Source organism: Artemia franciscana, chromosome 15 (genome assembly GCF_032884065.1).
Source record: "Artemia franciscana chromosome 15, ASM3288406v1, whole genome shotgun sequence".
NCBI lineage: Eukaryota > Metazoa > Arthropoda > Branchiopoda > Anostraca > Artemiidae > Artemia > Artemia franciscana.
In genome coordinates this window covers 28,601,889-28,626,548 of record NC_088877.1, presented here as the reverse complement: position 1 = coordinate 28,626,548, position 24,660 = coordinate 28,601,889, and the positions used below count along the sequence as shown (strand labels likewise).

General features: G+C 34.3%; 2 protein-coding genes and 1 long non-coding RNA gene across 3 annotated transcripts in view; 1 reads left to right on the top strand and 2 right to left on the bottom strand.

Moving 5' to 3' along the window:
• LOC136036627 (uncharacterized) overlaps positions 1-7,226 on the top strand; it is a 52,353-nt gene extending 45,127 nt beyond the window's left edge. The window contains exons 4-5 of the mRNA XM_065718928.1: positions 520-599; positions 6,725-7,226. Coding sequence (XP_065575000.1) covers positions 520-599; positions 6,725-7,089 — 445 coding nt within the window. The 3' untranslated portion in view covers positions 7,090-7,226. The remainder of the gene's footprint in view (positions 1-519; positions 600-6,724) is intronic.
• The window catches only part of LOC136036309 (uncharacterized), a 487,034-nt gene that overhangs the window by 302,204 nt on the left and 160,170 nt on the right, over positions 1-24,660 (bottom strand). The gene's annotated exons all lie outside the window — the stretch shown is intronic.
• The window catches only part of LOC136036292 (dihydrolipoyllysine-residue acetyltransferase component of pyruvate dehydrogenase complex-like), a 26,189-nt gene continuing 11,175 nt past the window's right edge, over positions 9,647-24,660 (bottom strand). Inside the window, exons 6-8 of the mRNA XM_065718437.1 lie at positions 22,396-22,558; positions 17,135-17,274; positions 9,647-9,853 (exon numbers count right to left, since the gene is read on the bottom strand). Coding sequence (XP_065574509.1) covers positions 9,724-9,853; positions 17,135-17,274; positions 22,396-22,558 — 433 coding nt within the window. The 3' untranslated portion in view covers positions 9,647-9,723. The remainder of the gene's footprint in view (positions 9,854-17,134; positions 17,275-22,395; positions 22,559-24,660) is intronic.

Sequence of the window (24,660 nt, the reverse complement as noted above, 5' to 3'; positions counted from 1 at the left end):
GTCACTTAAGCAGAACACATGTCTATAAACTTTGAAAACAGACTAAAACCAAAATCAGTACTTTCATATAAAGAACTTGGAGTAAAGGTAGACCCTAGATTGGCCCTGGGCAATCATATAAATGAGAGCTTCAAAATCAAACACTTTTGAATACCGCGAACTATCAATGGCCAAATCCAGGGAGACAAAAATAGATTTTAACCCGACAGTTTACTTATTGCACTACTGGCTTAGCAACGGAAGTTCAACATAATTGAAAATTATATTATAGGCGAATGCAAACAAATGCAATTACGAAAAGGAAAACAAGTTATTTTGGTGAAAAAAAAGAAAGAAAAGGGACAGGGAGCCCCAACAGGGCTCCTTTCAAAGTCTTTTCACCAGCCTAATTACTAGGCGGTCTGGTGGATGTGTAATATCCTGATATTATTTGTTATTCATATTAAGTGAGGATTATGAATTATGTCATTGTTGATGACTTCATGTAATAAGTTTGAAGTTTTTCTGTTTCTTTTTTAGCTTTGCTCCGAGGCAGACTGAAAGGGTAGAGAGGACGACAACTTATCGCAAAGGAATGTTCAAGGACATTACAGATGAAGGTATTGCATTTGTTATTAATGCTGAAACGCAACAAATTGAAAAATTTTCTCAGAGGAGGAAGAATAAATCTCGTGGTGTGCTTATTTAACCAAGATTTACGGCGTGACCTATTGTAACCAGTGTAAAAAAAAAGGTGTAGGCTAAGCCCATCAGAAAAAGAAAATATGCATCATTGAATTACTCGTTTGAAACGTTATCTGAGTAGTTGGTGAGCCAGGCTAACAAGTTTTGTCACAAAGGTTGACATAGAGGTACATGCGATGCAAGAGCATTTTCTATGCAACATAGCCGTCTGATTAACAATATACGTAATATTTATCAAGGAAAGGGTGCTTCGCCGTCATTTAGGGTAAATTTCACCAGATTCTCTCTTTTATTACAAGTATCACATTTTGACTTTGCTTATGTTATCAAATCTTATAAATAGGCACGGGCCCTCTATAATTGTTAATGGACTAAAAAGAAATATACATAGAGATGACTAGACAGACAAGACCTACATGCACATTCTTCAAAATTGAACAAATTGTCATTAAAAATAGATTTATTACGAATAACAACTTAAAAAATAAATCACCACAGCGGGAGCATTCACTATGAGCAGGGATGGATACAAAAATAATGTTTGGGGGCACTGTAAAAATTTAGCTCCCTCATCGGAATTTTCTGCCGCTCCGACCCTGTAACTAGTACAGCTTTCAACCTTCTGGGGGCACACATCCCCCTGAAACCGTCCTTTGGATCTATTTCTTGAGCATAAGCCCTTTGTGTCATGCGTACGTCGTGCTTTACTGTCTTACAAACATCTACTTAGTCTCTCAAATTAAAGATATAAGACGATAGGTGATAAAGTTAAGCTAGAAACAAATGAATAAAGAAGAAATAATTTGACCGAAATAATTTTGAAGGAATGAACAAATAATAGATGTAGTGTTGGACCACCAATGTATAAAGTGCTAGCTCAGAGATGAGTATTAATTCAAAACAGGTGGATTTCCACAGGTATTATTGAGCTTAAGTTGAGATTTTGCGTCTTGGACCTGCAAATTCATGCAAATCTGCAAAATTCATCCAAGTCACTACTGTTTCCCATCAGTCAATTTGTAGGGGCAAATAACACCATGACTGACGCTTTGATACCACTATGACTTCCCAATCCATCCTGTCCCAATGAATAAATTCTATATATTACCCAACATCTCGTTTCCTTACACTAGGAGATGAGTCCTTGAAGCAAGACTGGAAGTTCCGTTTCACCATTTGGTTCCGCACTCACAGCAACATGAGTCGACGTCTTGCAGAAGTAATCTCAAGCCTAATACCTCCCACTCATTATAAGTCACACCTATAAATATTATACTAGAAAGGGAACGCGGCCCATAATTAAGCATAATAAGGAAGAGGCTATTCATCCAAAAATGCCCACCGAAACAAAATCCAGAAGAACTATCCATTAATCAAAATATTCTGTCATGCTGTGTTGTATATTAAGCCATAATTTCCTAGACGGTTATACACATAGCAAGAAAGAGGACTAACTTGAAGAGAATTTAGGCTAGTCCAGTTGTCTGAACTTTCATCTGAGCCAGGAAGTATCGGGGATAGGTGAAACAATGCGATAAAGGTAGGAAAGCATGGGTACTTACCTTCTCCAGAAAAAATACTGAGAGAATGAAACGATTCTATGAATGAGGAAGTTTTGCTAATGCAATAGTGTAATTTACAGGTTTGGTAGGTTTGAAGGGTGTGTACATGATGTTTTTTACTGAAAATTTTACAATTCTGGCGCTAGAAAAAATCATGATGTATTTCTAAAGTAAGAGAGCCCAGGGAGAAAAAATGAGAAAGGGAGGATTCGGAGGGATCCTGGAATTTTCTCTCTAAAAAAAGGGGCTTTTGATTGCCAATGAACTGGATGCTAACTAACTTCTGAAGGAAGCTCAGAACATACTTAACGATTGCATTGAAAAGAAGGACATGGTTGAGATAAGTGTGGTGTATACTGTAGGTGGAACTGTAAATGAGCACTGAGCAGCCAAGCTAGTCGCTGCTCAAAAGTCGATGGAGTCATTGAAGAAGTTGTTGATAACAGCAAGTCCCAACAGAAGGTACCAAAAAACGAAAATAATTAGGCTCTAGCAACGGCTATTGTTTTGGTATTATTTTTGTACTTAGCTTCATATATTTGAAAATTTGAAGTATAAATGTGAAAATACAAAAAAATGAAACAGCTTTAGAAAGACGGGGGTGACTCATAAAAGCACTTTTTCCTCCATGGTAAAATGTTTCTCAGGTGGTTTGTTTCTTAATTATCACTGGAACTCCGATCACGTAGAAACATTTGCAAATCATCATCCTATATTCTTTCGCAGTAACATGTCATTTGCGGTTGTAAAAGGTTCGATTTTCTTACCCAGACTTCCTGAAACCAAGTTTTGGTTCCGAAATGGTCTCTTATTACGGACTTTTTGCCTGGATTTAGGTCTCTAAACCTCGATTTTGGACTCTATGACCTTTGGCAGTACTGGCTACATTAATAAGTTCAGGGAACTACTAATCACCCGTGAGCCATATTTATACGGGTTATAATGCCTCGGACTTGGGCATGAGACTAAACCCTTCTAAATTTTTGATTGTGCAAATCTGTGTTACAAAATCTGCCACCTATTTTTTCTTAGTTCCATTCCTCCTGAAATTTCTGTGGCCTCTTTTAAGTTACTTGGCGTCACAATCTCTTTAATTTAGAGTGGGATATACATGTTAAAAACATTATCCACAAAGTTGATAAGCCTATCTCCCTTCTTGAGCTCACGAATAAATTTTGCATTCCCCCTTCCCAGTCTTTAATGATTCATCCTTCCTTTGTCCCCCTCATCTTGAATATTCTTGTCCAGTTTGGCACACTGGCATCTCCCGAGAAAAGTAAGATGAAATTGAATCCGTCCAAAATAAACTCCTGCAAATAGTGTTCAAAGAAGGTTGGGCTCCGTACACTCTTCTTTAAAATTAAACACAAAAACAAGGTTTTTCAACAAAAAGGAAGGATCAATATTAAAATGAACTAAATTATTGTGTATATTAGGGGGGCTGCCCCTTCCACTTTGCGCTAAAGTTTAAAGGTTCTTTGAATGTTAAAAAATATTTATCATTCAAATTTGTGTTTGAGTTGTATTATTTGAGGAATAGGGACAAAAAGGCATACTTCATTGTATTGAATAAAAAAAGAAGTTTTTTAACTGCAAGTAAGGAGCAGCATTAAAACGAACAAGAATTATTCACTATATGAAAGGCGCTGTTCCCTCTTCAACGTCCCGCTCTTTAAGCTAAAGTTTGACTCTTTCTTACAACTCTACTTTTTAAAACAATAAAAAACTTTAGCGTAAAGAGCGGGACGTTCTGGAGGGAACAGTCCCTTTCATATACGGAGCAATTTCTATTCGTTTTAAGTTTGAATGTCACTCCTTACTTGAAGCTGAAAAAACTGTTTTTTTTTGTTTTTTTTCATTTAATATCTGAACGTTTTTGAATTAATGCATGTTTTGCTTTTGGCTCTTCGCCCATGGATAATTAAAACAAAATTTGCATATTAAAATATTTATTTTTTTGGCTAAATGGCTTTCTCATGGTTTTGATCGGACAATTTTGAGAGAAAAGGATTGGGGGAGGAGGCCTAGTTGCCCTCCAATTTTTTGGTTACTTAAAAAGGGAACTAGAACTTTTGATTTCTTACGAATGTTTTTATTAGTAAAAAATATACATAACTTACGTAGGGAACTTCTATATTCGTATGTTCTTATTACTTGTATGAGGGGGTTCTTCCTCGTTCTTTCTTCTAAAGCATAAATTTTGTCCCAATTCCTTAAGAATAACCCCTGAGTCACAAAGGCCGCAGAATAAATAGTTTAAATATCTGAAAAATACTTTAGCGTAAAGAGCGGGTATTAGGTGGAGATGAACCCCTCATATGCGTAATACTTTCTGTTCATTTCAAGTTTTAATGCTACTCCTTATTTTCAGTTGAAAAAACTTTTTCATATTTATTTTTTGATTGTTTTTTTAAATAATGCTAGAAAATCCTGCGCCCCTTCATTGAAATTCTCTTCCCCCGTGACAAATTCCATGGAAAGGTCCACCCAAGTAATCCCCTCCCTCCCCCTAACCAAAAAAATCCCTCTGAAAACGTCTGTACACTTCCCAATAATCATTAATATATGTAAACACTGGTCAAATTTTGTAATTTGCAACCTCTCCCACGGGGACTGTGGGGGAGTAAGTCGTCTCCAAAGGCATAGTTATTAGGTTTTTTGACTATTTTGGATACAATGGCTATCTCCGAATTTAGTTCGGTGACTGAGGAATAAAAATGAGCGGGGGGAGTAGGTGCCCTCCAATTTTATGATCACGTAAAAAGCGCACTAGAAATTTTGTTTTCCGTCAATATGAGCCCTCTCGCGACATTCTAGGACCACTGGGTCGATACGATTACCCCTGGGAAAAAAAACAAATGGACATGCATCCGTGATCTGCCTTGTGGCAAAAAATACAAAATTCCACATTTTTGTAGATAGAAGCTTGAAACTTCTACAAGTAGGGTTCTCTGATACGCTGAATTTGAGTGTGATTTTGATGAATTTGATGATGACTTTTAGGGGGTGTTTACCCCTATTTTCTAAAATAAGGCAAATTTTCTCAGGCTCGTAACTTTTTAAGGGTAAAAATAAACTTGATGAATTTGTATATTAAGATCAGCATTAAAATTTGATTCTTTTGATGTAACTATTGGTATCAAAATTCCGTTTTTTAGAGTTTCAGTTACTATTGAGCCGGGTCGGTCCTTACTACAGTTTGTTACCAAGAACTGCTTGAAAGAGTAAGGATTGAGGAAGAGATCAGTCATGTACGAAATAGTTTTGTTCATTTTAAGTTCCATTGTTGCTCCTTACTTTTAGTTGAAAAAACTTGTTTTTTATTTAATTTTAGTCTGTTTTTCAAACAATGTCAGGAATTAACTTCTCGTAAAATTTCCTCTGGAAAATCCCCCCCCCCCCAAAAAAAAAAAAACTTTCCTTCACGCAAACAATCAAACCCGGAGAAAATATACTCCAAAATATTTTCGTATGCTCTGCAATAACAAATAATATATGCAAACAATGAGCAAATTGCATAACTGAAAGTCCTTTATCCGGGGACCGTGGGGGTCATGTCATCCCCAAAGACATAGTTATTCGACCCATCAACTATGTTAAATACAATGGTTATCTCTAAAATTTGATCAGATGCCTTTGGGGGAAGAGGGGACTAGCTGCCCTCCAATCTTTTTTGTCACTTAAAAAGGGCACTACAACTTTTTATTTACATTCGAATGATCCTTCTCCCGATTTTCTAGGATCACCGGTTCGATACAATATCCCTTCGAAAAACATAAAAAATACGGATTCGTAATCTTTCTTCTGGTGCACCAATCATGTAGCTAAAAAAATGCCTTGAATTTGTAAGATTTCCCAGTATTCATTTTTAACTTTAGATAATAAACTTATTTTTGTATTAATATTCAATCACATGCTTCGATGCTTGAATCGCCCATTAATTTAATTCAAAATTAAATAGTTGCGGGTATCAAGCCATGGCTAATTGTAGAAAAGGCCAAGACAAATAGTCCAAGTGAGTGAGAGGCAAATATGGCATAAGTCCTTTAAACGATTTCATTTCACTTGGTGATAGATAAGTCTATCATCCATCCGCCCATACGTCAAGTGGACATAGCCAGCGTGGTCACGTTAAGACTCGATGTGCTGCTAGTATATCTAAAATAGTGTAAGAATTGAGCTTGTTTTTTTAGGGAATGACCTAGCGAATTTGCCACTGCTTCATTGAGTTGTATTGCAACACTACTTTGTTGTTTGCTCTGTATATTTTTGTGCGCTGCATATTAGAAGCAGTATTACAATTTTACTTTGGCGTAATTTTCAAAATTGATCTTTGGATTTCGTCAAAGTTCGTTAGTTTACTTAAGTCAAAATATGTTAGCCTTAAGCCTTTTATGGGTCCCTGTATTTTATTCCCTAAATGTCCCATTGGAAGATTCTCTTTCTTCCGTTGACCAAATATCCAATTTTAATTCTAGATCTGGAAGATTTGATGGTCGACCACTGTGAAAGAGTCGTTTCCCAACACCGTGCTCAAGCTGTCCAATGGGATGATCGGTACCTAGACCATTTTGATCATGACAGCACAGGCGTTACTAGTCAAGTCAGCTTAAGCGGATGTAGTAGTGTTAGCCAAGAGTATACAGAAGAAAGTACCAGCAGTCAAGAAGGAGAGCAACTAACAGCTCGACCTAACCAAAGTTGTGATAATCGGAGCCGGTATGAATTTGATAACGCGAGAAAACCTGGTCGTATCCAAGAAGAGCGACCGATTGTTGCTCGGGGGAGAGCTCATCTTTTACGCATGGCTTTGAATTCGAGAAAGCCTCTAAATAATTATTAAATAAACTTCCCTATTAACTTTGTATTCTGCAATATTTTTGATTATATTTTTCGAACCTCTTTTCTTTGTCAGGGGTCAATGACGCTTTTATATTTCTTTGCTCTATTAATTGATCAATAAAAAACCTGAAAGCGGTATTGAGTTTTATGTTGACTTATTAAATAGAGTAATTCACATTGCTAAATAAATAACATAAAGTTATACCCCATATTTTGGGTCCAGTATATCACATTTAGCGGCACCAGGTCTTGTGTGAACTTAACGTGTCTCCAATCTTGTGATATAGTTCTAAACATCTGCTGACATTCCTTTTGATAGAATCGACGGATGGTTTAATGGAAAGACTTCTATAAGTAATATCCCATTTTCACAGTCATCGTTGTTATGAATGCATTTGCAACTGTCAAGTTGCTATGTTAAGAACATAAATGAAAAGAGGCAAAAAGAGCGTCAATTCGAGGAGCGAAAAATGTAATGGGAAGGGAGCCAAAATTTGCTCGTCAACAATCTAGAAGATAGAGCAATTTGGCTATTTTCTCGATTTTTCAATGAAATACAAAATTTTTTCTTCAAAATGGAGGAAGGGAGGGTAAAAATCTATAAAGGATTGTTGTCCTCCTCGCTAATTGACGTGCCTGATGGACAATGTCGACGTTGGGGCTCCTAAACAGGATAAGTAAGTTGTACATCGAAAATTTTTACAGAAGCTCAGTTTTGGTTTCCTCAAAAATATGTTTAGCTCAACTCTGCTCGTGAAAGCTCTTGTGACGTAATGATTTTGTAGACTGCATCAATACGTGGTAATTTCGCTAAATAAGCGAACCTATTTGAGTCTAAAAAATATAAGCGAAAATTTTGTAATTGGGTATTTAAGCTATAGATTTTCTGTTTGTAGTGCTTTGGTTAGGGCACAGCATATTTATATTTGTGAATATTGATTGGCAAAATATTTTTTTTTGTAAATCCTTACCCGCCCCCAGGATTATTTTGTGGGGGCTTCATATAGACCACAATTAAATTATATTGAAATACAATTGAAGTATATACTAGCCAATTTTTTTGAATATAGTGTATTGGAGACAATTCTGGAACTTCTCGAGAATATTAGAATTCTCCAGAAACGCTGAGGTACATTTTTGATACGCGAGGAACAATCTTTTTTCGCAAAGTAATAAGACATTAAAATACACAAGAAACGAACTAGAAATCTAATACCCCATAACTACAATTTACTAAACATCGTCACCATGTGGTTTTTCTTGTATTTAACATCATAAGTGAATCATTAGTGATTTTTTTTTTTTCACGGTCTGATCATTGTTGATATGAATGCATTTGGAACTGTCAAGTTGCTATGTTTGCTACGGACTAGCTCACTGGACTAATTGCCTGCTTTCTGCAGGGGCTCCTAAGCCTTAATGGTACCACTCCAGAGGATCCAAAATAGGAAGTTAAGTGCGAAAAGCAAGACTAGCCAGAGACCACTACAAGATCTTAAGTAAGAAATTTGATAAGATATCCATGACTGCTCTTACATTTACTAGCCACCCTCTGATGAACAAAATTGACTCGTACCGCCACTTGTCCGGGAAGTTTTTTTGCGGCTTGGCACCATGAAGGAAGTCATTTAAAAAAATAGTTACCCTGACAAATATAATAAAACTCGAAAGGAGAAATCATCTTGCAGAGGAGCTCAAAAAACCAAAAAAAAAACAACTCAAAAACCAAAAAACCACCTCAAAAACAGCTCTTTCGATTGCAAATTGAAAGATCCAGTGCCCCGTTTAATAGTCAAAAGTGATTGAAGGGCAACTAACCCCCCCCCCCTCCTACTCCCGCCATTTCTCCAAGCACATCCAATCAAAGTTTAGAGATGTCCATTTTGCTAAATGTATATGAAAGGTCCGGGTATAATTGAAAAAAAAGATGGCGGTATTGCATTTGTTATTAATGCTGAAACGCGTTACCCTGTAATGCGTGACCCTGACAAATATAATAAAACTCGAAAGGAGAAATCACCTTCGTGCTCTTCTGGAGTTTGGTATTCTGCAGGTCTATGGTGGGTAGTCTGGTCTGCTTTGAGTGTGTTTCAAATTATGGCACTATTTCGGAACCCTGACCGTATTCCTTTCGTGACCCGAAGCAAGATTAACAATATCCTTTTCACATTTGTTAAAATCACATTCAGTTTAACCTTTATTAAATTCATTTATTAAGTTAAAGATATCGAAGCAAATAAACGTGAAAAGGCTTTTTCTAAATTTGTAACAATTAAGTTTCAGAACGAAATTGTCACGTAATTTCACAAAAAAAACGTTTACTCATGCAGTCAAACTTTGTCATTTTCCCCTTGGATGCAGCTAACTTTAAATTCATTTCACACTTTACTTCTTAACTCAAATCAGACCTCTTTTTTTCACAGATTGTAGTGAAAAAAACTAGTATTTTCTTTTTTCTTCTTCTTCTTTGGGTGAAGATAATATTAAAATCTATGAAACCCTTCGTTAAATATACATTGCTTTAGGATCCTACCTACTATACACGAAACAAAGGAAACTTAAATTTTCAAACAGATATATTTAACATTTAATTTGACAAGGTTAAAGGTATTCCAATTGGAAATAATTAAGTCGATCACAAGAGCATAGTGTGGGGCTTCTCTAAGTATTGCCTAAATGCAGCAAGCCACTGAGCTCCAACTGCCCCATCTACCACTCGGTGATCACAGCTCAATGTGACCGACATGACACTCGATACTTTGTGCCTAAAAAAGCAAGACAAAAATGTTTTAGGCATAACATTTATTCCCGAGTTTTCACATCGTTTTTTTTTCACAGCGGACTGCATAACATTCATATCCAATCGGCACATTGAAAGCATTAAAATGCACAACAGAGCACCAACTACCGCAAACAGAAATGCAGGATGCAGTAATGTCCGGGCCACTTAAGTCACACTCAAAGATAAAACAAAATTACAGCAAACCAAAAATACAGAACCAATTCTATATACCGTTCGCAATTTATCGAATTGAACATTGCTCAGCAGCTTCCAAGCGTAAAATTTATGACTGAACAATCAAAGTAAACATTCCTGGCACTTCTCTTAAATTAAAAACGCTGGAAGCTTAGAATTTAAGTTTTCCTATCCAAAAGACAGAGAGAGTACTAGTAGGCAATGGTTGAGACAAGCTTTTCAAACCAATTCCTCGCCATTCAATACCCCGCTTTTTTAGTATGCCAAAATCTAAAAAAAAATGGGACGTCGAAATAGATAAAAAATTTACGCTTTTTAATCGAAAAGGTGTGTCTATGATGTGGGCCGCGCTGAAAAGATAAACCAACCATTTGATTTGAAATTACCTGTTTGAACAGTCCTCATGTGTTTGGTCATAGATTATATTAAGTTTTCTCAAAGAAAATAAGTCTGCAAAATTTTCATTACTTGATATAACAGCCTAAATTTTAGGCTGATCTGCTTTTCAGCCCCCCCCCCCCCCCTTAAAATATTTCAGAAAAGCTGATGAACTGTCAAGACAGATTAAATTTTGAAAGAAATTAGACGAATTAACCCAAAACGTAGAAGCGTTTTATCCTGAGAAAAAACTTGCTGTGTGAGCCCGGGGTAAAAAGTTTCGAAAAAAAACAGGCTCTTTCAGATGAAGTTAAAATAGTCAGAGATCAAGGTTATTTTTACACTAGCACTAACTTGTATGCCTTAAATAATTTCTTAGACCACATTGCTTTTCCATTTACGAAAAATTAAGCAAAGAGAAAAAGGGTTTTAATTTCCACAAAGCAGTGAACAAAAAATAAAACATAAAATAAAACTACTCTTTAACTAAAAACAAAATACTCCGAATATTTCAGCCCTATGTCCGGGAGCCTTTCTCAACGGAAAAAAAAAAATTACGAACGACGAAAACGAAGATTTTTTTAAAGACATATCACAAAAAAAAAACCACGACAACGAAAAAAAAACATAAACAATAAATAAATAAGAACAACTCACATTATAAACAAAACTCCCAGGACTGATGGTAATAACTTTAGACAAAATCAAAGCAAATGTTGGCAGTGGAAAGGAACCCATGGTTTCATTATAAACATTTGCTTTGGTTTTGTCTAAAGTTATTACCATCAGTGCTGGGAGTTCTGTTTATAATGTGAGATGTTCTTATTTATTTATTCTTTATATTTTTTTTCGTTGTGTTCTAGTTGTCGTGTTTTTTTTTTGTGTTGTATTGAAAAAAAAATTCTTCTTTTTCGTCGTTTGTAATTGTTTTTCCGTTGAGAAAGGCTCCTGGACGTGGGGCCGAAATATTCGGAGTGTTTTATTTTTTAGTTAAAGTGTAGTTTTGTTTTTATATTTTTTTTTTGTTCACTGCTTTGTGGAAATTAAAACCCGTTTTCTCTTTGCTTAATTTTTCGTAAACTTGTATACCTAAAAAATACTTGCTTATTACGAGTAATTGATTCTTAATAACAGTTGAAAAATAAAAACTTGGAAACACTTTTTTTATCGTCCACTCCTCAGCAAAACTTGCGTTGTGAAACAACGTGACTTCAGCGTGAAAGAATACTGCTACCTGGTCCTCTATGAGACAATTTAAAGATTGATTCAAAAAAAATTACAACCCAATACAGCACAAAGCCGCGTGTGGCTAACACAAAGGAAAAAACTGTGTCCGTTTCTCGTCTTTTTTTTACCTCGAATTTTGCATTCTTTGAGGGCCTTACGACTGCTTGGATAAGATAATTTCCATGCCAAATTCAAAAGATTTTTCTTCTAAAATTATGAATGACTATCCTTACAATCTGTATTTCTTGGCTGATAAGGAGAAGAAAGGACCAAAATTGGAAGTTAATACATTTTATTTCCTCTTCAAAATCTGGATTATTCCTTCACACATCTCTTTTTCAGCTTCGGGGATAAAGTTGAAAATTTGGAATTGTTTGAAAAGTTTCAGAAATTTCTTATTTGGGAGCAGAGTCTACGAAAGCCGACACATTTTAAATGAAATAAAATGTGGAAATTTGTTCCTGCAACATCGATGTGAAACTCAGTCTTTTAGAAAGGCAATCTTATAAAAGGCAAGAATAAGCCAATATTTTATATAAAGCTATGCTAAACTTGAATGACGTCATGCTATAAAATATAAAAAGTGGATTATTAACACTAACATTTAAAAATAGTTTACTTCATCTCATACTTTTTTTTTAATATTTATGCTGCACCTAAACAGGCTTCATACATAACAAACTACCAGTATAACTTTCAATTATGACAAGGTAGCGCCAGTGTTAATTGATAGTCGGTAATAAGCGGGTGTATGCAGCTATGTGACTGTTCACCTTTCTTCATAAGTTTTCATAAAAGCGGGGTATACACACTCCACCTTACTGTCGAATCTTGTGTTTGTGATTGACGAACTTAAGTGTTTGAAGTTGACCAACAAACACTTTGCAAACATCCTAAGAACCAAGACACTCCAATATCCAAATATGAAATATTGCAGGACACCACGTTGAAATGGCAAAAAAGAAACATAGATGAAATTTTCAGCAGTTGCTCTCCCCCCCCCCCCAAAGTAAATCCTTGGAATAGCCCTAGTCATTGATGTTTAATATCACAGCTAGTGGTATATATATATATATATATATATATATATATATATATATATATATATATATATATATATATATATATATATATATATATATATATATATATAAATTAGTTGTTTGTGTGTTATGTCTGTCTGTCTGTCTGTCCGCATATGACGTCTGAATTATTTCATCATATACCAATTCAAAAACGAAAGTATACAAGCCGATGTAGCTGAGTTGGTAACGCGGTATGTTCCAGGTTCTAGGTCCGAGAGGTTGCAGGTTCAAACCTTGGCTAGGTAAAAACTACAAAAAAAACTAAAAAAAGGTAAAAACTACAAAAAAAAAGAAAAAAAAAACTAATAAAAAAACTAAAAAACTGAAAAAAAGAAAAAAAGAAAAAAACTGAAAAATAAAGGAGAAAAACAAAACTAAAAAAATAAAAAAAAAATAAAAAAAAACCAAAAAGGTAAAATCTGCAAAAAAAACTAAAAAGAAAAAAAAACAGGCTTGCAGCTGATAGAGAAAGTAAGAAAAGAAAGCGTGCCGGGAATTTACAAGAACAGCAAGAAAACAGGCTTGCGGCTAAAGAACGCAAAACCGCGCAGTTAGCAGCGAGTGTCAAAACATATCAAAACTGAAAATGATAGCGATGATGATTGGGTTTGTTATTTTGATAAGGTCATCAATGCCTACCAGATTTAAGTTAAAAAAACAAAGGTTCGTCGATATGTACTTCATAGTGACGCTGAAAAATAAAGAAGAAAAAGAAAACTGAAAAAAGAAAAAAGGGTAAAAAACTAAAAAGAAAAAACACTCAAAGAGAAATTACAGACCGGGACACAAATGACGACCGAGACAGAGGGAATATAAGTGACGACCGGGAACCTCAAAGAGAAATTACAGACTGGGACACCCGGACACAAATCACGACCGGGACACAGGAAATATAAATGACGACCGGGACACAGGGACACAACTACAACGGGGACGCAGGGGGCACAGGCGGGATATATAAATGACGACCGGGACACAGGGATTGTTCGAATAGAAATTACAGACCGGGACACCGGGACACAAATGACGACCGGGACACAGGGAATATAAATGACGACCGGGACACTCAAAGAGAAATTACAAACTGGGACACCAGGACACAAATGACGACCGGGACACAGGGAATATAAATGACGACCGGGACACATCATTAGAATAATGAGGTATAGATCTGAATACGGATTGTTTTTCCCATGGACAATTATATGTTGCATGTTCAAGAGTCAGTAAACCTGACAATCTATTTATATGCACAGACAATGGGACAGCAAAGAATGTTGTATATTCGCATGTTTTACATAGTTAAAAACATATATTTATATCTATGTCTATTCACAGGTGGGACACAGGGACACAACTACAATGGCGCGTAACTAATATGGCGCGCAACGACTTACGCGCGCGGGGGGGCTTGGGGGGGCGCGAAGCGCCCCACCAACTAGGTACAGCTAGTATATATAGCTAGTACAACAGCTAGTATATATATATATATATACTAGCTGTTGGGGTGGCGCTTCGCGCCACCCCAACACCTAGTTGGTGGGGGCGCTTCGCGCCCCCCGCGCGCGTAAGTCGTTACGCGCCATTGTAGTTGTGTCCCTATGTCCCACCTGTGAATATAGATATATATATATATATATATATATATATATATATATATATATATATATATATATATATATATATATATATATATGGTTTTAACTACGTAAAACTTGCGAATATACAACATTCTTTGCTGTCCCATTGTCTTTGCATATAAATAGATTGTCAGGTTTACCGACTCTTGAACATGCAACATATAATGGTCCATGGGAAAACAATCTGTATTCAGATCTATACCTCATGATTCTAATGATTGCCCTTGAGCTTTGTTGATGGTGATTGCTAATCGACCATTCCCTGTCCCGGTGTCCCGGTCGTCATTTATATCCCCCTGTTTCCCCCGATGTCCCCGTTGTAGTTGTGTCCCTGTGTCCCGGTCGTCATTTATATTCCCTGTGTCCCGGTCGTCATTTGTATCCCGGTGTCCCGGTCTGTATATACATTCGTTTTTTAGTTTTGTTTTTCTCCTTTATTTTTTTCCTTTTTTTTTCTTTTTTAGTTTATTTAGATTTTTAGATTTTTTAGTTTTTTTATTAGTTTTTAGTTGTTTTTTTTCTTTCTTTTTTTGTAGTTTTTACCTTCTTTTTAGTTTTGTTAGTTTTTTTTTTACTTATGTCCTGGTCGTCATTTATACTCCCTGTGTCCCGGTGCTTTGTTGATTGCTAATCGAACATTCCTTTTGTCCTGGTCGCTTTCTCTTTGAGTGTCGTCATTTATTTTTTTCTTTTTTAGTTCTTTTAGTTTTTACCTTTTTTAGTTTTTTTTAGTTTTTTAGATGAAAATTTTTTTTAGTTTTTTCCTTTTTTTTCTTTTTAGTTTTTTATTGGTTTTTACCTTTATTTTAGCTTATTTTTCAGTTTTTTCCTTTTTTTAGTTTTTCATTATTTTTTATTTTTTTTAGTTTTTTACCTTTTTTTAGTTTTTTTAGTTTTTTTAGTTTTTTTAGTTTTTTAGCTTTTTTACTTTTTTTATTAGTTTTTAGTTTTTTTTGTAGTTTTTGCCTTTTTTTAGTTTTTTCAGTTTTTTTTTTAGTTTTTTATTGGTTTTTACCTTTATTTTAGCTTATTTTTCAGTTTTTTCCTTTTTTTAGTTTTTTTTAGTTTTTAGTTTTTTACCTTTTTTAGTTTTTTTAGTTTTTTTAGTTTTTTAGCTTTTTTATTAGTTTTTAGTTTTTTTTGTAGTTTTTGCCTTTTTTTAGTTTTTTTAGTTTTTTAGCTTTTTTATTAGTTTTTTTTGTAGTTTTTGCCTTTTTTTAGTTTTTTTTCTTTTTAGTTTTTTTGTAGTTTTTACCTTCTTTTTAGTTTTGTTAGTTTTTTTTTTACTTATGTCCTGGTCGTCATTTATACTCCCTGTGTCCCGGTGCTTTGTTGATTGCTAATCGAACATTCCTTTTGTCCTGGTCGCTTTCTCTTTGAGTGTCGTCATTTATTTTTTTCTTTTTTAGTTCTTTTAGTTTTTACCTTTTTTAGTTTTTTTTAGTTTTTTAGATGAAATTTTTTTTTAGTTTTTTCCTTTTTTCTTTTTAGTTTTTTATTGGTTTTTACCTTTATTTTAGCTTATTTTTCAGTTTTTTCCTTTTTTTATTTTTTTTTATTTTTTATTTTTTTTAGTTTTTTACCTTTTTTTAGTTTTTTTAGTTTTTTTAGTTTTTTAGCTTTTTTTATTAGTTTTTAGTTTTTTTTTGTAGTTTTTGCCTTTTTTTTAGTTTTTTCAGTTTTTTTTTAGTTTTTTATTGGTTTTTACCTTTATTTTAGCTTATTTTTCAGTTTTTTCCTTTTTTTTAGTTTTTTTAGTTTTTAGTTTTTTTAGTTTTTTACCTTTTTTTAGTTTTTTTAGTTTTTTAGCTTTTTAATTTTTTTTATTAGTTTTTAGTTTTTTTTGTAGTTTTTGCCTTTTTTTAGTTTTTTTAGTTTTTTAGCTTTTTTATTAGTTTTTAGTTTTTTTTGTAGTTTTTGCCTTTTTTTAGTTTTTTTAGTTTTTTAGCTTTTTTATTTTTTTTATTAGTTTTTAGTTTTTTTTGTAGTTTTTGCCTTTTTTTAGTTTTTTTCAGTTTTCAGTTTTGTCACCTGATCCAGTTTTTTCAGGTGACGTCACCTGATCCATCCACAGATCCACACACAGACAACTTATTTTTATATATATAGATATATATATATATATATATATATATATATATATATATATATATATATAAAGCTACTAACAGTAATAATAGATCTCACAGATACCCGAGCAGCATCATTCTTGAGGCTTGAACAGGAACAGTTATAAATACACACTGCCATACCCCTTGGGAGGTAGTTAACACAGAAAGAAAGAACATTTGTAGGCCCTTTTTAGGTTTTCACGAATTGAACTATTTTCAGATATTCCCAGCATGAAAATCCAGGAAGTTGTTTTAGCATTCATTGAATACTTATTACAACCCTCCTCCTACTACCAAATGTTCCCAACATGAAAAGGTATCTATTTCCCCAGGAGGTGCTGGAACAAAATTGAATATTATCTATTAAACGTTTGCTTCAGCAGATAAGTCACATAAACGACCAAATAGAAATAAAAGGTTAAATATTTCGTCACATAATCGCGTTGCTCAAAATCAAGCTGCCAAAGCGAAATACTTTGAACACACTTTAAAAAGAATAACAATAGTGCATTTTCATCATTCCATAAACGAGAAGCTCTGAATTAAACTGAAGCATGATTCATGAAGTTCAACTCTAATCGATTCCTAGCATTAGGATATCAACAAAAAGAAACACTAGAAAACTCACCCGCTTTCGGAGTCCAAGTCTGGTACAAGTCTTTTCTCTGTTGCTCCAATAGCCAAAATACAAGACTGAGGCGGATTAATAATGGCGGAGAAATTCTTGACGCCAAACATACCCAGGTTTGATACAGAAAAGGTACCTCCCTAAAAAAAAGAAAAAGAAAAAAGAAAGATCATAGAAACGAAAACGTCACTGTAACATGAAGCGGGCAGATTCAAAGTAAATTATTGTAGTACTACCCCCTCCACCGCCAAAAGCCTAATGGGTACAGCGCACATGTTCAAAATCCATCCGAACACTTTAAAAAATGTCGCTTCCGAGTTATTAATGACAGATGAATACAGCGGTACGATTAAGCTCTTTGTCCACAAAGGGTATAAATTAATAGGTGGTACATTGATATCATCACTATTTCACTTAAATTATCAAGTCAATTTTTCGGTTCATGTTCCTGTGAAACATACGATTTCCCGATAAGTCTACAGGGGTAACTTGGAAGGAAACAGGATACTTATATCATCAGAGTCAATAGTTTCAGAACTATCCATTCAACAACCCAGAATTGTGATACTATTTAGTCGTTTCCTTACAGAATTATCAAAACATGCTTCAAAAATAGACAACGTTCCTTTTCTTGACGATTTTCAACCAATTTCCGATGTGTTTTTCTATTCTAAAATAATTCAAAGTCAATTTCAAGAATGTAATCTGGATAAAGCGGAATCTATGCTATTGAATGATAGAAAATTATCGTCTTACGCTAAGTCATTAAAATCGTAGCAATACAGAAAGTAAATACCTAAATCCCGTATAGGGAATATAACCTTATTACTAGTTTTCATGTTAAAACATTTTTGGTTAGTTAAGGCTGTCTAAAAAACTATTAAAATCAAGTGTCACCTGTGAGGGAAAAAACTAACATTTTAATAGTCCAAAGCAGTTTTATCCCCCCCCCCCCCCAAAAAAAAATCCGTTTTCTCTTTTATTAGTTGGATTTCTTTCTAAATATCATGAAATAATGTCTTAAAGATTCCGACAATTCTTTTTTTTAACATGATTCATTGAAATATGTGTTTGTGTATACGCTATATTTATGCGCCAAAACATTAACTAGACAGATTCAACTAGAGACGTGAAATTTTATGCAGGAGAAGGTTGAAACCCCGAGAATATACGAAGAATACAAAACCCTGAAAATACAAGCTAAAAAAAAGAAGTGAAAATATGGGGCCCTGATTACAAGTGTGCGAAGGCCAAAGGCCCGAGACACACCGATTGAAGTGAAATTACATTTGAAAAGACCCAAGAGCAAGAGAACCGGAAAAAGACTACTAAGCGGAGTTTTCGCTAGAAAAAGAGAAGGCAAAGTTATAACAAGATGTTCAACTTTATTCTCCATAAAATAAAGACTCATGGATATCGATTAAATAGTAATATTTGGTGTAATATGCCATCATTAGCACAAACACGAGAAGCACTAGAGTTTTGGAAATATTAAAGGTAGGACTACTGTATCAAAAGAGTTAGGACCATATATTCAAAAGCGAGTTCTATCTGGGGAGCCAACTCCGATGTAAGGTCTGAATTTCAGGTGTCAGGTGAGGCAGAAAGTACCTGGTCCTGCTGCAATATCCAAGAAGAGAGTTCTATTCATGATATCCTTTTGCTTGAAAACCCTTGATAGACAAAAAAATGCAATGGTCTTTTCTTTCTGTCTTAGCCATGACACTTAAAAGATGAGCTTAAACAGTACATAATATATATGGAATAGTATTGAACTAGCTCTCAAAGGGATCACACCTATTTGAACTTTTGGATTGTTTGAACTTGATTCCTTAACCATGAATTAGTTCAGTGATCACAGAAATTGTACAATCTTATACTTGAATTTATCACGCAATCAGATTTTTGGTGTTTTGAACTGAGAAAATTCGATACAATAGCCAAGTGTGGTGTGTAGAGAAAATTGGATATAATTTGCCTGCGCATTAATTACGCTGTTTAGTGTCGAGAAGGATTAGCAGTTGGGCCGACCTCGCACAGTTTGGATTGATTGTTCACTTGAATACATTAGTGAGGCACGGCCTCACAGAAAGATATGTTTCTTTCACTTTATAATCTTTGCTTTATAAGACATGAATCCTGCGAACATTAAAATCGGTGATTTATTCTAGCCAAATTTGTGGGCTATCCCCTCTGGCCAATTCGAATCCAAGAGGTAATGACGACGAATACCGGAGACTGCAAATTTGTTGTTTTTTGTTACGGCAAAAAACACGATCGTCAGCTTGTATCAGTCGCTAATCTTCTTAGTTTTAATGATAATGAGAAGGAAGCATCAACAAAGAAAGTTAAGGGTGTAAATCATGTGTTTGATGAGCTAAAAAATCATCCTTATGTTTACCGGCAGTTTCTAAAGAAAGGGCAAAATTTGGTAAAGGATAGCCAGCTTTCGGATCCCACTACTAATCATCGTAGCCTAGTGGCCACTACAGAGAATGAGCTTGCGGTTACAAAGCAAAATCTAGCTGAAGAATCAAGAAAAAATTGATGAAAAGCTTAAATATTTGACAGCCCAAATTTGAATTAATCGTAAAGTCTGAAAACCTGTATGCATATGATTGAATTACTACAAAACCGTGTGAATCAGCTTGAGCTGAAACTAGATGGCATAGAGCAGGAAGGGAGAAATGATTCCCTGCTATTCAACGGTGTCAAACAGATTTCTTCACAAAGTGTTGGTGATGCTATAAAAAACGCATTGTTTGTAAAGATGGGCCTAACTAATATTGCGGTTTCAGACACAATTAGTGTTAAGCGATTTACTGTTAGTTCAAATATTGCACAAAGACTAGATACAGTTGCCCCTGTCCTCGTTCAGTTTGGATCAAAAGAAATAGCCCGCCATGTATTTAAAGCAAAGAAGCAGTTTATTGGCTCGGGATTGTTGGTTGCCGAGAATCAAACTAAACGAAAGCGTGATCTTCTGAGCACTTCAAGAGATAAGTTTGGAATTCGCAGTGTGTGGGCCGATCAAGGCCATATTTTGTGCGCGAAACCCACACTACTCCGATTAGGCGCGTCTGGTCTATTGATGACCTTATATACTATTTATGATTTATGCGTTTTAAAATTGTTTTTCTTCCATTCTTCTTTATTTCTTTTCTGTTATTATTTTTAATGGTATTCTTTTTTCGCATTTTTTAACGCATATTTATGTTTAATTTATTATTTAGATTTAATATTTTCATTTCTTATCCCCACGATTTATCAGTCTTCCCTGTTTACTCTTCTTCCTGTTTTTTCTTCTTTTTTTGTCTGAAGTGTTACTTTTTTTTATTTAAAAAATGGTAACGTCTGATCAAGATCATTTTAGTCTTCAGGATTATTTATCGAGAGATATTGCTAGTGATGATGGGATAACAAGTGTTGAACTAAAGCCTATGAGGGAAAGTGATAATATTAGGCAATCATACAATCAAGATATAAATGAAAGGAGTCTTCGACTGTGTTCTTGGAATGTCCACGTAGCTACAAGTTACCAAGATATTTTATAATTAATTGATCAATTTTCTTCTTCTTTTGATATCATAGGATTATGTGAAACATTTCTTAGCTCAAACCAGTCGATCTCTCTGTATTCATTTTCAGGTTATGATCTTCATATCAAGAGCCGAGTATTGATGGGTCGTGGTGGTGTTGGTTTCCTTGTAAAGAATGGGTTGAATTATCAGTAAAGGGATGAGGTTGAAGTTTTTTCAATTGAATTTGATGGGAAAAAGAATATAATTAGTATGGTGTATAAGCCACCCAGTACTCACTTGGATAATTTCGTGGGAGGAATGAGTCAGCTGATATCGAAAGTACCGTCTGGAGCAAGTCATATTGTTATGGGTTATTTTAACTTTAACCTGTTGGATTTATCTAGTCATAATGTTGATTTTTTTAAGTTTTATGATATCGAATGATCTATACCCGCTTGTGAGTGTACCTACGGGAATAACTGGACAGAGTTCAACCTTAATAGATAACATTTTCTTCATTTATATTCCCTATGTCCCGGTCCTCATTTGTGTCCCGGTCTGTAATTTCTCTTCGAACATTCCCTGTGTCCCGGTCGCCATTTAAATTTCCCCCCTGTGCCCCCGGCGTCTCCGATGTAGTTGTGTACCTGTGTCCCGGTCGTCATTTATATTCCCTTTGTCCAGGTGTCCCGGTCGTCATTTGTGTCCTGGTGTCCCGGTCTGTAATTTCATCAGTTGACAAATATGACGTCATATATATATATATATATATACATATATATATATATATATATATATATATATATATATATATATATATATATATATATATATATATATATATATATATATATATTTCGCAGCTACCACGACATTTTTTGAAGACAAGTGTACAAACATAGTTTCAAAATTGAGATAAAATCTTACTGTAAAAAAAAAAAACTGAAAATCAAGAGCGCAATTTCCTTCCCTTAAAATACGTTTCACTTTGTTTTTAAGAAAACCATAGCCAGACACCCAAATTTTGGAGGTAGCAACAGTGACATAAAACGCGTATTATAATGGTAGAATAAGATAATGAATATTTTCGAAACGCTATTTATGATTAAATTAGATATAAATGTTACTAAAACACCTTTATTTACTAAAGTTTGCAATTCATTTATTTTGATTTTCTCAGCTATTATATCTAGTTTGCTATATCCATTTAATATTGAAGTAAAAGTTATATGCCCCATAATATATTTTAAGCTTTTGATTTTACTGCTCTTCTTATTACATACAGTCTTTGGTTGCACGTTCTTCAGATAATCATCGTCTTTTGCATTTATAATTTTCTTTTTGAAATTTTACCTGGAATTCATGAGGCTGGAGTTTACCGTCTTTAGCTTTGACAGCAAGAGCAATTTTTCCCTGAAAATGCGTTTCACTTTGTCTTTAAGAAAACCATAGCCAGACACCCAAATTTTGGAAGTGCCAACAGTGACATGAAACGCGTATTATAATACTAGAATAAGATAATGAATATTTTCGAAAGGCTATTCATGATTAAATTAGACATAAATGTTACTAAAACACCTTTATTTACTAAAGTTTTCGATTCGTTTATTCAATTTTCTCAGCTATTATATCTAGTTTGCTATATCCATTTACATACATGCAACCAAAGACTGTATTACATACAGTCTCTTCAGATAGTCATCGTCTTTTGCATTTACAATTTTCTTTTTGAAATTTTACCTGGAATTCATGAGGTTGGAGTTTGCCGTCTTTAGCTTTGACAGCAAGAGCTTTTACGTCATTGCTAATTGATCCGAGTCCCTTCTTGTCAGCTCCAAAGATAATTGGTGTTATCAGACCGCGGTCAGTACTCACTGCAACACTGACGTCCACAGAAGTAAATCTAAAATAGGATTGAATATTAAGAATGAAAATGCAAAAAAAATACACACAACTAATTTTTTTAACACAGTAGAAAATAAAAAGACATATTTCTAAATATTTTGACTGTATACGCGACAATCATCAGTGGAGGCAAAAATTGTAAAAGGATCGAACTGTAATAGAAAAAACCGTCTCATAATTGTATATTTTACTTAAAAATAATTTTAATTCTTTTCATGGTTTCAGATTACGTACGCTGATGAGGATTGTCAAATATAACACTTATTATTCGATACGCTTCTTTTTTGCAAGTTCCTTTCTTGGCCTTTAATCAAAAGGTGATTTTCTTTTATTTTATATCTTATGCTCCTTTTTAGAACCCTTCTTGAATCATCTAAAGCCTCTTTTCGACTAACTTGAACTTAAATATATATCCTTTTCAACTTGAAATTGAAAGGCTAAGGAATACATTAGGACGCTAGCTTTTACTTCCTACATTTGAATAAAAATTTCCATAACTAAAAAAATATTTTAATAAAAAGATTATTCTCACCACTAGTTTGGCCACGATTTTTTCTTCTTTTTTTCCGATTTGATCGGAAGATCAAAGAAAAACTTTGTGAGAAAAACTTCAAAAATACCATCTTGGTCATTTTTTTTCTAGTTATTTGATGACAAAAATTTGATTGGTTTATATCATACAGTTTTACCAAAACGTTAACATTTCCTCATAGCAATGTTTGCTTATTTTGCAGTTAAAGTTATATATTATTGCAGATTGACAACTAATTTTATTGAATATTACAATAAAGCATTTCTTAATTAAATATGTGTACATCGAATTAAGTTGATACTCGTCCAAGTCTTTATTTATTACTAATAGAATGTATTACTAATAAAATTTCGTTTAATTTTAATCGCTTCATGGACATTTTTTTTTTTCAAACCCAGGTTGTTACTAATGAGAATTGCTTCCTCAAGAAGTACAGGTTAGCCCTTCTGGAGGATTTTTAAAAGTGTACCTGCACAAAGCCGAATCAAACGACAATCAAACTATTAACAGAATATAAGGCTTCTGTTACGCTTTCCTTGATCTAGTTGTTGCCTAGAAAAAATATTGTATTCACTTTAATTTATTCGTTAGTTCGTTAGTTATTACTACTACTAACAACTCACCGTAACACCAAGCCGCCTGAGGTCAACACAGCTACGCATACTCCTCCTCCATCCGAGTCTATTCAAAGCCTCCCTCTTTACACCCTACCAGGAATTTCCCATTTCCCTGAAATCTTTCCTTATGACGTCCTCCCACCCAAACCACGGACGACTTGCTTTCTGTTTAGCCCTAATGTGTCAAAAAAGAAGACCTTAGGCAATCTGTCATCCTTCATCCGAAGAACGTACCCTAGCGATGACAGTTATTGGTCAAAAGAAAATGGAGATTATAGCATTAGGAAAAAAGAAAATGCAAAGGAAAGTATAAAGGTAGAGAAATTATTCAGAACGTCTAATTAGTCGAATCAGCTTCCAAACAATAATCTAATAGTGAATGGCACCAGCTGTCCTGAAAATTATGCATTAATACTTTCTTTTAGAGAATTTTATTACGACGTGAAGTTGAGTCAATTAAGCGATTCGGCATAGAAATGTGAAAACCAAAAACTTTCAAAAGTTTTTGAATGATTAAGATAACTTTATTAAAAGCTCAAATGGAAGTCATCATCCTTCTGGGTTGCTCATATTAGTTTACAAGTTTGTTCTGATAGCAGCTCAAAAGACCCACATAACCTGTAGCATAAAGGTGAATCTCATCAGTTTTGTAAAAACAAAATGTAAAATGATATTCCCGAGCAGATCGGATTATAGCTATCCACCCATTTTCATTCTACGAAGAACGTGGAAAAAAGCACTTAGTAGGATACATAAAGGGTGGCACGCCCCCCCCCCCAATTAACTGAGTTCTGTAAAACTATAGTCTGTATGAACGTGGTACCGAACATCTCGTTGTTTGCTTTTTTTACCACAAAAGCTTCTCTTTTGCGGCTAATTCTTTTTAATTTGTTCCCTTTAGATTTTAATCACAATTATATTGAGTTTAAGCAGTACAAATTTGAAGCTAAA